This window comes from Bos mutus, chromosome 13, assembly GCF_027580195.1.
Source record: "Bos mutus isolate GX-2022 chromosome 13, NWIPB_WYAK_1.1, whole genome shotgun sequence".
NCBI lineage: Eukaryota > Metazoa > Chordata > Mammalia > Artiodactyla > Bovidae > Bos > Bos mutus.
In genome coordinates, this window is record NC_091629.1 from 55,707,199 (window position 1) to 55,721,044 (window position 13,846).

Genomic DNA, 13,846 nt, shown 5'->3' on the forward strand with positions numbered 1-13,846 from the left:
TCCAAGACTTGAAGGCTAATGTCATCTTAAGTCCCTCATTGTTAAGCAAGGGTCCAAATAATACCACGAAACATGTAAACATTCCTTAAATCCAGGCCACGTCCTGAGGTTGAGCGACTGGTCACCACACCAAAGATGTCGAGCCAGGGACCACCGGTGTGGCACCCCAGTCCAGACACTACTCTATTGGCAAAGCAGCAGTCGTGACCACAGGCAGACCAAATCCACCTGGAGAAGAGTTACCTGTTTCCTTTGCCCAAAGGCTCTGTCTGCCTGCTATATTCCTTGGGGCTGCACATGCCCAGACAGGGAAGCTTTTTCCAATCTATCCACCCAGGAGGGCACATGTGTTCTAAGCTGAACAAAGACATTTTTGTAGCCTCACTGGTAGTCCTGCTTAATCCCATTTTTATACCCATGTCTCTCCCATGGTGGCAACAATTCCTTTAGAAATCGTTTTCCCTTTCGCCTCTTCATCTGTTTCTCTTTTAAAACAATTCGAATTCCACCTTCCCTTAGTTTGTTTTGTGTTACATGGAATAAGTCGGTTTGTTCTGAGAGCACAGACTCTGCAAGAGCAGGGGTTGCAAAGGCCTAAATTGGAACATTTCTGACCCGGTGGCATTTGTACATCCTTTCACACCCAGGCGAAAACCCCTCTATCTTCAGGAACTATCTAGAAAGGAAGACAAGAAAAGCACCTGAAAAGCCAGGGAGACTCTGCTGTTTTCATATCACCTGATTAGCTATCAAGGTAGCTATAATGGCCTTGCCATTCTGCAATTCCCCATCGTCTCTGCTCCTGTGTCAGGACATTATTCTCTTCACAAAGAGATAAGACACAGCCTGCAAAAACGGCTGTCATTATTACAGGGAGTGCATGCAGGCTTGCAATTGATTTATAATCGGCAGAAGTGGAAACATTACTGTCTTTAATAAGAGGAAACTGTGCAACTGACATTATGCCTGTCTTACAGGAGGTATTCTAACACTCAGATCCTGGAAGCCTCCTGTGTGCTGATTTGAGCTCCTAGAGCCATGAGTGCGTGCAAACACCCATGTAAAATTAGGCCACCATTTCCAGTTGAAAATTACTCCAATTGCTCCAGAAATATCCTGGCTAGAAAATATTTAGGTGAAATTCCCACAATTCATTCATGATGAAAATTCTTTTCTAGTCACACTGCTTGCTTCAATAGCATGACATTTAGCAACTTGCTAAAATCTGGCCCATTGATTCTCTTAAGACCATATTTGTACCTCTTTGGAAATCTCTACAGAATAGCTTTTGATTATTCTTTATTAAAAGTTAAAAGAAATTGAAGTGGACATAAATCATTTTTGATTAGCTATGTTCAAGGCCTCCCAAGGGACCACTGCACGCGTGGCTGACTGCCCAGTTCAGGTTGATTTCTGGGTTCGGAGTTCCTGCAGCGGCAGGAAGGTCCTGGCAGAAGCCCCACAGGGATCCGTCAGCCCTGAACAAAGAGGATGAGCCGGTGGTGAAGGGTCTGTGCACGGGCTATCGCCCTGGGTGGCCTGATGGCTCTTTGATTATTTTCGGTTCACCTTTCTGAACTCTGCTCACAGGCCACTTCTTCCGAGGGTGCTTCTCTGAGACTCATAGTACTCCCACCCCTCCCTACTCCCTACCTCCTCAGCAGACTCTTTCACCCCCTGGGAACCTCGTCACATGTGTGATGAAACATTTAAGTCCGTGACTAGTTGCTTAACGTCTGTCTCCACTGTTGAAAGGAAAGTTCCGTGAGGGCAAGAAGCAGGCCCACCACTCTTCCTCCCAGCGCCCGTGTGCCAGGGCAGGGGTGAGCTGGCTCAAATCCCGATGTACATAAATAGGGAGTGGGCCGAGGGAAAATACTGAAGACAAGATATCAGGAATTAAAGGAGCAGGGACTCCCCTAGTGGTCCAGTGGCTAAGACTCCATGCTCCCAGTGCAGAGGGCCCAGGTTGGATCCCTGGTACCACAGGGAACCAGATCCCACATGCCACAACTAAAAAAAGATCTCACAAGCTTCAGTGAAGACTGAAGAGTCCACAAGCCACAACTAAGCCCCAGGGAAGTCAAAAAAAAAAAAAAATATATATATATATATATATTTAAAAGGTGCTTTGTAAGTAAAGGAGCAAAGAACACACATGAGAAGGGACATTTCCAGGTCAGAGTTGCCTACAGTCGTCAGAGATGAGTTGCACAGGATGGAGGAAGGTAAGGACCATGCATCTGGTGCAGAGGAACCTAAGAGAACCCAACCCCATGCAGATCCAAACCCCAGCTAGATGTCCATCTCCTAAGTCACCCTAAAGGAACTTGAATTAAAGTCTGGGGGCCCTGCAGGTGAAAAGGAGGAAAGAGCGAGCTTGTGGCTATGGTGCCATGACTCTGTAGACACACTAAAACCCATACAGGTGTAGACTCATTGAGCTTTATGGCTTGTAAATTAGATCTCAAAGGTAATAATAAAAGACTAGGGTTTCCTAAGTGTGGGGATCCCAGGCGATGGCACAGACTGGCTGTGTGTAAACCCCACCCAGATCCACCCCACATCATCTTCCCACCAGGACTTGGGGGTGTGGGTGGGGGAAAAGGGAAACTGTTGCAGACATGAAACTCATGCTGCCTACTGGGGGATGAGTAACAGAGTCCTTGGTCTCTGACCCAAGAGTCTCGTGTCTTCTGCCAGCATCCGCACAATGGGCAAGCTAACTCATGAGCTTGCAATGACCTTTCATAGTTGCGGACACATGATGGGACCAAGAGGGCAGGAAAATTTTCAAGGAGGAAGCAGTCGGCATCATCAAATGCTGAAAGAAAAGCCAAGTATAGGGAATAATAAAAATAATGATGGAGGAGCAGGAGAGGAGGTAGCCCTTCAGGGAGCGGGAAAAACAGGTTTACTGGAAGAATCTGCTGCAGAGGACTGACATGCCTGTTTATCTTGTCAGCTCCGGGGTGCTGCTACCGCGCCGATGGCTTCACAGGGCAGGAGCCTCTTCTGCCAGATTAGGGTCTGCACCCCGTAACAATGCCCGTGATTTGTCCAAACATGTATGCGCCCCTCCTGTGATCTGTGCAGAAGCTCTGGACACATGGCCTCATTTCTGAGACTCTTCAGATATTATTTGCCATATGAATTCCAATGGAGTGAATCCTTTGCAGGGAGGCCTGCAAGTCCCCCTTGCTGTGGGGCTGACAGGCCCTGCCCCAGAGCCCCTGAGAAGTGTGTGGATCTCACAGGCCACAGTCTTCTACAAAGACCAGGCAACACACAAAAATACTTCTAAACCTCTCCCACCTTAATGAACAGTTATCCAGCGTGGTGGTGATGGTCGGAGGAGGCTAGGGTAACTGAACCCATATCCCCAATGGGGACCACTGCCACCACTTCTGTTGGCGTGTGTGTGCGTGTGCGTGTGGTCTCAGTCGCTCAGTCGTGTCCGACTCTTTGCAACCCCATGGACTACAGCCCACCAGGCTCCTCCGTCTATGGGACTGCCCAGGCAAAAGTACTGGAGTGGGTTGCCATTCCCTTCTCCAGGGAAATCTTTCTGACCCAGGGATCGAACCTGCATCTTCTATACCTCCTGCATCTGCTGGCCTAACTACCTCTAATTCTGTTATGTCCTGTGAAGGCTCCTACCATCCTTAGAATATTCTGTACCTAGTAAAAGGTGGTCATCTTTCCCTCTTTTAACAGCATTTTTTTTTTCTGTTAACATCAGTTACCTATATTTATTTTAGAATATTTGGATGAGACAGAAAAGATTAAAGATGAAAGTAGGGACTTCCCTGGTGATCCAGTAACGAAGACCCCAAGCTCCCAATGCCAGGGGCCCAGGTTCGATCCCTGGTCAGAGAACTAGATCTCACATGCTGAAACTAAGAGTTCCCACGTGCCACAGCAAAGACTGAGGATCCTGTGTGCTGCAACTGAGACCAGGTGCAGCCAAACAAAATTATTACAAAAAAATTCATCATCCATCATCACAATCAATCATTAAGTATTCTGATACGTGTTTTATAGTGTTATATGTGTGCATTTATACAGGTATGTATAAAACTATGTAAATATGTGCATACATGTGGTTGCTTTTTGATACAGAATTAATCTGTTGGGCATACTGTTTTATAGCTTGCTATTTTCACTAAAATGTACATTGTGAGAATGGCATTAACTATGCTTCCATAGCCTGGCCCATTTGCTTGACCAGCCCCTTTTGTTGGGACATTTAGGTTGTTTTCGATTTTTCATCCTGTAGAACACACTTGCAGATAAATTTTTTCTCTGTCTTTGGTTATTTTTTAGGTAAATTCCCCAAAGTGGAATTACTTGCTGGAAGAATATGTACATTTAAAGGTGTTAGATAGCTCCTGCCAAATTACTTTCCAAAAAAAGATGTACCAGGTACATTTTCATGGTGCTACACTGATAATACTGTCACTATGGTTCCACTTAGTTGCACTCTGAATATTGTCCTTTTTTTTCCCCTTTTTTCAAAAGAGTTCCCCAAACTGTAGGCTGCTTCACTTACTAGACATTCCACTCAGGATGCACACTGTTTATCTGCTTGAAAACAAAAATGCTTAAAAATTCACAAGTTTGAATTCCTTAGGCCAACACATCACATAAGGAATCAGTGAATTATGAATGAGGCTCTTGCACCAGAGACAGTGGCACTTCATGCTTCACCTGAGGAAGAAATCATCCCAGAACAAGATGAGCTTGTTTATAACTTTCAGTTCAGTCACTCAGTCGTGTCTGACTCCTTTCGACCCCATGGAATGCAGCACACCAGGCTTCCCTGCCCATCACCAACTCCTGGAGCCTTCTCAAACTCCTGTCCATTGAGTCGGTGATACCATCCAACCGTCTCATCCTCTGTCGCCCCCTTCTCCTCCCGCCTTCAATCTTTCCAGCATCAGGGTCTTTTCTAATGAGTTGGCTCGTCACATCAGGTGGCCAAAGTATTGGAGCTTCAGTATCAGCCCTTCCAATGAATATTCAAGACTGATTTCTTTTAGGATGGACTGGTTTGATCTCTTTGCTGTCCAAGGGACTCTCAAGAGTCTTCTCCAACACCGTAGTTCAAAAGCATCAATTATTTGGCAGTCATCTTTCTGTAGAGTCCAACTCTCACATTCATACACACCTACTGGAAAAACCATAGCTTTGACTAGACAGAGCTTTGTTGGTAAAGTAATGTCTGCTTTTTAATATGCTGTCTACGTTGGTCACAGCTTTTCTTCCAAGGAGCAAGCGTCTTTTAATTTCATGGCTTCAATTAGCTTTTATCTGCTTTTTCCCAGGTTTTATCTATTTGTGCCTGTGCTGGGTCTTCATGCTGCACATGGACTACTCTCTAGTTGCAGCGAATGGGCTTCTCACTGTGGAGGCTTCTCCTGTTGCAGAGCACAGGCTCTAGGCGTATGGGCTCAGCAGCTGTGGTACACAGACTTAGTTGCTCTGCAGCACATGGAATCTTCCTGGACCAAGGATCGAATCTGTGTCCCCTGCATTGGCAGGTGGATTCTTAACCACTAGACCACCAGGGAAGTCCATGTATACACATTTCTGGATAAGCCTGTCTGTCTATTTTTATGCAGAAAGTGAGTGAAGTCGCTCAGTCGTGTCCAACTCTGCAACCCCATGGACTATAGCCTACCAGGCTCCTCCCTCCATGGGATTCTCCAGGCAAGAGTGCTGGAATGTATTGCCATTGCCTTCTCCAGGGGATCTTCCCAACCCAGGGATCAAACCCGGGTCTCTCACATTCCAGGCAGATGCTTTAACCTCTGAGCCACCAGGGAAACCCATTTTCATGCAGAAATGAACACCATGAAAACTGGCACCAGCAGACGGGGTCTTCTAAGGAGTATACTGGCTTCCCTGGTGGCTCAGCAGTCAAGAATCTGCCTGCCAATGCAGGAGCCAACCCTGGGTCAGGAAGATCCCCTGGAGAAAGAAACGGCTACCCACTCCAGTATTCTTGTCTGGAGAATACCATGTACAGAGGAGCCTGGCAGGCTACAGTCCATGGGGTCGCAGAGTCGGACGTGACTTAGTGACTGAACAATAGCAAGGAACATATTAAGTTTCCAGATGGGTCAAAATAGGTGTGTGGGTAGTCTTCCTTTTTAATTTACTAAATTATAATCTGAAAGCCCTTAGGGACAAGCAGGCTATAGATTCCTGTTCTATAGAAAAGGCAAGCATTCTCTACAACAGGCCACAGGGATCTACCCCCTAATTCTGATTCCAACAAGTGCTCCCTAACCAGTGCCAGGAAGAAGGGCCACTAACATACTCTTTTGAGAATAAAGTCACTACCTTATCTCCCAACTTAAAACTGGCAGTTAAAAAAAGTCCATGTTCAGTGATTTAGTGATTGGTCAGCTTATCTTGGCGCTACAGCAAGAAATAACATTGTTGAAAAACACACCAGCTGCAGGTGTCCTGTGGACTCTCGGCCACAAAGTGGCTGTTTCACTCACTCTGGAGATTCTCAGGCTGAACCGCCCCAGCCCTGGGAATGGAACAGAACTTTGGCAAGTCTGCAGGCTGGTCCTCTAGACGGTGGAATAAATCCAAAGCAGTATTTCATGAGAAATCTGCCACTGCCTTAGCCCGCCTGTCTCAGATCAGGGCTGCGACTGTCCCCTGGGTGGCAGGTGTCATGACAGGCATTTCATACATTATAGAAAGACGTTAACCTACTTCCAACTATACCACTGTTGCATGTAAGCCGGGACTTAACTGGCCTAGTGGGCGTTTTGCCAGACAGCACAGCGTAAGCCGTCTACCTCCCAATATTTCCTGAAATATAGACGAGAGAGACAACATTTCTGGTGGTTTCCTAGTTATGGAAGCTATTCACTCTCCAGAAACATCTGAAGTAGCCCAGAATGCAGATGGATCAGGGGCCTCTCCCATATCACACTGCCAACCCCATCTCCCCCCTCAATGGCCACTCCTAAGATTGCCTGTTTAAGGAATTTAATGCATTATGTATTTAATTTTTGGCCGCCCTGGGTCTTCGTGGCTGTGCGTGGGCTTTCTCTCGCTGCGGCGAGTGGGGAGGTGCTCCCTAGTTATGGTGCGCGGGCTGCTCATCGCGTGGGCTTCTCTTGCTCCCGAGCCCAGGCTCTAGCACGTGGGCTTTGGCAGTTGCACCACGTGGGCTCTAGAGCACGGGGGCTCAGTCGTTGCGGTGCATGGGCTTAGCTGCGCCACAGCATGTGGAATCTTCCTGGACCAGGGATCGAACTCACATCCCCTGCATTGGCAGGCAGGTTCTTAACCACTGGGCCACCAGAGAAGTCCCCCCAAACTGCTTTTAACCCAGAGCATCATTATGGAAAACAAGCCTATGAATCACTTGTGTGCTCTTCGTAAGACTGCGGTGGAAAATGTTGTTCCCTACATCACACGCTGCTTTCTTTATGAGGACTCCTGGGAACAATTCCTGTCTGGCTTCCGTGTGAACAACAGCTAGAATTTCTGGAGCAATTGGTTTGTGTTTATCTCAGGGACAATGTGAACAGTGTAGCTGCCAAGCTTTCCTTCTTCTGTCGGTGGCCGTGGCCCTGTGGGCTCTGCCTGTGACTCACCAGAAGCAGCAGACGTACAGAAATGCAGGGCTTTTTTGCATCTGATCAGCTCCCAAGTGTTATTTTCCTCCTGCCTTGTGTTGCCTCACTTTTAATTTATGCTATCTTGTTATGCTTTATGTTCTACTGTAAGCCACCTGAAAAGCGTTCTGTGAAATAAGGTTTGGTTTACAATGAAAAGTAGATAAAAAAGATGTAGAAGAGTTCTAAACCTTGTGTTTCTGTCTATTTTCTTCAAAAGTTTGATTACATTCTGCTTGAACATCCTTCCACTGTTAGACTCAAGGTTTGGAGCACACAACACTCAGAACTGTAGCAATAACATTCATAAAATAATTGGAAAGCCCAAATACAGATGCTGAATGTACTATGACTGTCTCTTCTTATTCTCATGACCCAACTGAGGCAACGCCATTGAATTGACAGAGCTTCCTGGGAGCCTAATGCATTTAATACTAACTATAATGAATAAATAGCATTACTTAATCCTTGAGTGACACATGGACGTTTCCTGTGCTATCCTGTGGTCTGCATACAGCCCTAGGAAGCAGGAGGAACAGGCATTATTATTTACTGCTATTTTTATTCTACTTTACTGCTAAGAAGCAAGAAATAAATCCACAGATGTGCTTTCTCTGCCCAGGGATCTTCCAACTGCAGGAAATGGGCTCAAAAGCAAGAAGAGAAATGACACTATGAACTCCCATCAAAATGTGCTGGGAGTGAGTTAAGGACCAACATCCAAAATGTCAGTAAGAAGGGATGATAGAGATCTTTAAGTATACGAAGTTTGAGGTCATGGGAGTCAGCTTCTTTGGAGCCATATTCCTCATTCCTTGAATGGAGGCGATGACTTCAAAGAGCTGCACTTTCCCATAGGACTCTCTGCAAGGTCAGAAATGTTCTCTGTATGTGTCCAACATGGTAGCCATGAGAACAGGTGGCTCTCATGCACTTGAAATGTGACCAGTGTAGCTGAGCATCTGAGTTCTGAATTGGAGGTATTTTAATTGATTTAAATTTAAATAGCCATAGTAGGTTAAACAAGGTTGCAGGGTACATGATCAATATAGCAAAGTCAATGGTATTTCTATATATACTAGTAATGAAAAATCAGAAACTGGGTTTTCTAGAAGTCTTCTACAGTAAGTAGCATCAAAAATGGGACATACTTAGGGATAAGTCTGACTAAAGATATACAAGACCTGGATACTGAAAATTATAAAACCTTGCTTGGTGGAATTACTAGAGATCTTAATAAGTAAAGAAATATACCATGTTCATGGCGACAAGTTTCGTTATTGTTAAGATGTCAGTTTTCCCCAAAGTGATCTACAGATTCAATGCAATAAACCCCCATCAAAACCCTAACAGGCTTTTTTTGTAGAAACTGACAAAAAAGTTATATGGAAATGCAAATGTACTTAGCATCTAAAATATTCAGTTTGCCTCAACCCCGGAAATCTGGGCTTAAGGGACAAAGTTTGTTAGAAGTTTGTTTGTTTTTTTAACGTCTTTATTGAATTTATTAAAATACTGCTTTTATGTTTTGGGGGTTTTGGCCACAAAGCATGTGAGATCTCAGCTTCCTGACCAGGGATCAAACCCACACCTCCTGCATTGGAAGGTGTAAGTCTTAACCACTGGACCACCAGGGGAGTCCCCTCGGGAGAAGTTTGGAAAGGTCATAATTGTAAATTCTTGTTCTGGCACTTTTATGCTTGTAGCCCCAATTTCTCCATCTGCAAAATGGGAATACTGATGCCTACATAACAGAATTAGCAAACAAATTTAACAAGATCATGGATGCAGAGTATCATCCAAGGAGCAGAGGCATATGAAAAACACCCTTTCCCTTCCGTACCAAGCCCTTCCTCACAGTACACATTTTCTTCCCTTCCCAAAGGGTTGCACAGGTGTGAGCAGGTGCCCCCCCCCCCATCCTTACCTGGAGCCAAAGTTTGTCGTGCTGAGACCACTTTCCGCCAGCAATGCACTGAAAAGTGGCGTTCTGCCCCACGTTCACTTCAACATTTTGGAGCCGCAGAAAATGAGGTGCTTTTCCTAAGAGAGAAGCCAAAAAGCAGATGAAGACAGAGTTCGACAGCCTGACTGCTTTCCTGTCAGTGGATGGCAGCTCAGGATGGACACTGGGTGGGCACATTTGTGCTTGGGAGATGGCCTGGCTCAGTGAAGAGCTACTGTGGATTGATCACTTACAATGGGCCAGGTACTGTTCTAAGACATTTACATGCATCACCTTACTCAAAACTCACAGAAAATCCACAAGGTGGGCAGTAACTCCATTTTAGGAATAAGAAAATTAATGCTCTGAAGGGTTATGGGATCCGGCATGGTCAGACAGCCAGAAACTAGGGGAGGCAAGACAGGAGTCCAGGTCTCTGAGAGCCTCAAAATCCGTATTATTAGCTTCTGGGCAAAACTGTCATGTTTGGAAGAGGAAGCTGGAAGAGTGGAGGGCTCACCCGAGAAGACACCTCCCTGTCGCCTAGGTAAGCAGAAAGAAAAAAATGTAAAGTGAACACCTTTGCCCCTGAGACCCCACAACACCTGGCCTTGGTGATGATGCTGATACTGAGGACAATGGTGGGGGTAGGGGAGCAAAGAGAAGAGGAGGGAAAGAGGAGGAGGAGAACACCAATGGCCTTCACTCACTCGCGGCTTAGTATTCGCCTGGTGTCACGTGCCGTGTCTACATTCAATAACTCATTTAACCCAATGCAGTTGGTGATGGTATTATCTCTGCTTTACAGTGAATGAACCAAGGCATAGAGAATTCAAGACCTGTTCAGAGTGTGCACTCTTTATGGTAACTCAGGATGGGATGGAGATAGGGCATTTATTCCAAGGACTTGAGAAAGGACTTTCAAATGAATCTCATGATGTCCCTGGGCAATCGATTCTAGAAATAAACATGTGTTTTATGTTGGACAACTCAGGTTCATCTCTTTTCTTGTTTGTGGAGAGAGGTCCACACCTATGCAAGCTCTCCAAAGACGGGTGGATTGACAATCTAGGTCTAGAAGAATGAGTTTCTTCATCAAGGCACAAAAGTGCCAAGGATCCCTATCACATCAACTAAATCAATGATGAACCAATCAACGAACAGCTCTGGAATGTGATCAAATGGAGACTTCTTAAGAGGATCAAGGAGGTTCAATGAAGGCCCCTGGCTATCTTTCCAGAAGGATTCAAATACCCAGACAGACAAGCAATAATAATACATGATTTACTGAAAGCTCCTACAATGCTAGGTATGGTGGTGTTTCACATGTTTTACTGAAGTTAACGTCATAACATTCCTAAAGTAGACTACTATTACTTCTCTTTCAGAGACGCAGAAACCAAGGCTCGCCAAGTTCAATTTGTCCAATGCTACACGGCATTAACGACAGGAACAGAATTCAGTCCATGCCTGTTTTAGCCCCAGATTTCACCATTTAACCAGCACATTCTCTTGGCCTTGTGGGCAACAAGAGATCAGTGACATCACCTGGAGTCTAGGGTTCAAAGAAAGAGCTCCCAGGCAAAGCTGTACTGATTCTCCAGGTTCTTCTCATTGCTCTGGAATATTTTATCATGAGAGATCCCTCTCCGTGGCATTCGTCCCCGTGGTCTTCACACTTTGAACTATCTGCTCCATAAACTGTGTCACTATCTGCAATGCTCAACACAGGCCAAAGACCTTGGTGTGATCAGGCAGACCTCCTGTGTGAAAACATACACCTGCTGCTCAGGCTTTCAAACGAAGTGACAATAGCTCAGAGTCCCCCTCATGCCACCCCCCAGGGCCCCCTGACTAGATGGCGTCAAGAGTCCAAGGCGCAGGGAAGCCCTCCCACGAGTTTCTCAGAGCTGAGGATCCATGCATCTAGTCAGCCTGACAAATGTCATGCTGCTTTGATTGTCTGAAATGGCTTCCTTTTCACTCTCCTGGATAATTTTGTAATGTTATTTTTAGAACTATCAGTTTAAGCCAATTCTTAAGTGGGAATAGTGTGAACCTTGTAAGCCCCGTTTATGTCACTGGTTTGAAGGCAGGAGGAACATCTACTCCATGGCAGGGAGGAGGTGTGGAGTCTTAGTGCCTGTGTTATGAGGCTTTGTGTTGGGTTTTTCAAAGGGAGGTCTCCCCCTACCCTTGGGGACCCAGGGCAAATGGTTAAACCTCTGGGACTTGTGCGATCTTCTTTGGATCGATGTCTCCTGCTTGCTTCTGCCGCCTCCCTTCTTCAAAGTGGCAGACCTCATGCCTTGATTCTTTCATCTGCAATCCATCTTCCTCCCTCCCCTCCAGGTTCAGTGAGAGAGAATTTAGAGACTTCATGGCCCCTGGTGTTAATAATTCTGGTAAAGCACCAAGGGTTTACATATAGCAGAGATAATGAACCCACGCACCTGCAGGAGTCTCACAGTTATGTAAAGAGAGAAAGTGGTTCAGTGTGAAACAAACAAAAACAAAACTGCCACCTCCTTGCCCCCGTCTTCATTTCCCCACTTTCATAGAGACTTGGGGGGAAAATAAAGAGTTCTCTGTATCAGAAAAGCAGCAGCCAAGCACGCTAATAACTGGAATCCGACACCAGCCTTAGCGCTGAGGACATGATAAGGAGTGATGAGGACCCTGTGACCTGAGGGAAGGGGGCAGCTAGCAGTTCCCTAAATCCAGCATATGGTGGCCATACATCTATGGTTGAGATAGCCAATCATCTGACTTCTAACAGCAAATAAGAAATTCAGGCTTTAGATGAAAGCACTCATTCTAAAATCTTTTTTTTTTTAATAGTTGCTAGTATCATTTATTTAATTAATTTATTTTGGCCATACCCCAAGGCATGTGGGATCTGTTTCCCAACCAAGGATTTCATCTAAGCCTTCTTCATTGGAAGCATGGAGTCTCAACCACTGGACCACCAGAGAAGTCCCTAAAATTGTGACTGAATTTATTAAAACATCATGCAGGCTCAACAAAACATAAGTATAGGCACACTCTTCTAGTTGGTGGTCTCTGAGACACAGCCTCACAGGGAACAATTTCCACTGGCCAGTCTTGCCCGGGCTGAACCCCTAGGTCCAGAGATGCCCCCATCCCTGCAGGTGTCACACTGAAGCATCACTTGCACGCCAGCCCTGGATCGTGGTTCTCAACACGGGAACCTTCCCAGACCACATGCCTCCAAAGCTCTTGACAAATCAATCTCTCTCTCTCTCTCTCTCTCTCTCTCTCTCTCTCTCAGATGTTTCTTATGTTGGAGACCAGTGTAGTCCAGTTCTCAAAGTTCCTGGCCTCCACATCCTCCTCCCAGCCCAGCCCCCAACTCCAGTCTCCCCCTGAGCCCTGTCCTCTGCCAGCAGTGACTTTCCTCCAGCATCTACAGCTCCAAGAAAGATATGAGGCCACCCACTTTAACTCAACCTTCCAACAAACACAGGCAACCTTGGGGCCCAGACCAGCCATCAGCGTGGGGTTTTTAAGCATCCCACACTCACTCCCCACTGAGACCCAGCTCCTCCAAAATGGGACCCTGTGGAATGGGATTAACAGAAAACTGGCTGTGCATTTGGGGCAAAATGCCTTGATGTTGGTGACATTTAAGCTCCTACAGATGTCAGTGCAGCATCTGAAGACATATTATTGTGCCCTTTTTCTCACTCTTTAAACCTGACAGTGCTCAGTAGGAAGCCACACAATTGAGAAGAAAGCACACAACATACATTAAAACGTGTTGCAGACCGTGGGCTCAGTGACATGGCCCTGCAAGGTTATGATGGGGGAGAAAAAGTTGAAAAAACTCTAAAAGTCAACCTAGGAGCTAGAAACTTAGAAACCAAGTGGAAAATTGTGCTGACATTTATCGTCCATGGTTATAACTGCAGTGGCCCTGCTAATGGTGACACAGAGAACCAGCAGCAGACGGTAACTATGGCGAAAATACTTGCAGAATAACTCAAAAATGTTAAATGGGCTATAAAATATAGAGGAGAGGTTTCAGTTTGTAAGAGAAAATAATTTCCGTTCAGTATCACACCTTACTTCCGGTCACTGTTTTGGAAGCTGCGAGGCAAGTGTTTACAGTCATTACTTCAGCTCAAATCGATGGAGAGTACAATTGCAAATCATTCATTAAGCCTTCTGGAATTTTTGGAATATTCAGTGGAATTGCTTATTGATAAAACTCTGACCGTACGTTAATTTT

At 45.6% G+C, this 13,846-nt stretch overlaps 1 protein-coding gene across 7 annotated transcripts in view; it reads right to left on the minus strand.

Moving 5' to 3' along the window:
• PTPRT (protein tyrosine phosphatase receptor type T) overlaps nt 1–13,846 on the minus strand; it is a 1,153,310-nt gene that overhangs the window by 704,139 nt on the left and 435,325 nt on the right. For all 7 annotated transcript variants that reach the window (XM_070381763.1, XM_070381762.1, XM_070381758.1 and 4 more), the window contains exon 5: nt 9,577–9,692. In XM_070381763.1, the coding sequence (XP_070237864.1) occupies nt 9,577–9,692 (116 nt within the window). The remainder of the gene's footprint in view (nt 1–9,576; nt 9,693–13,846) is intronic.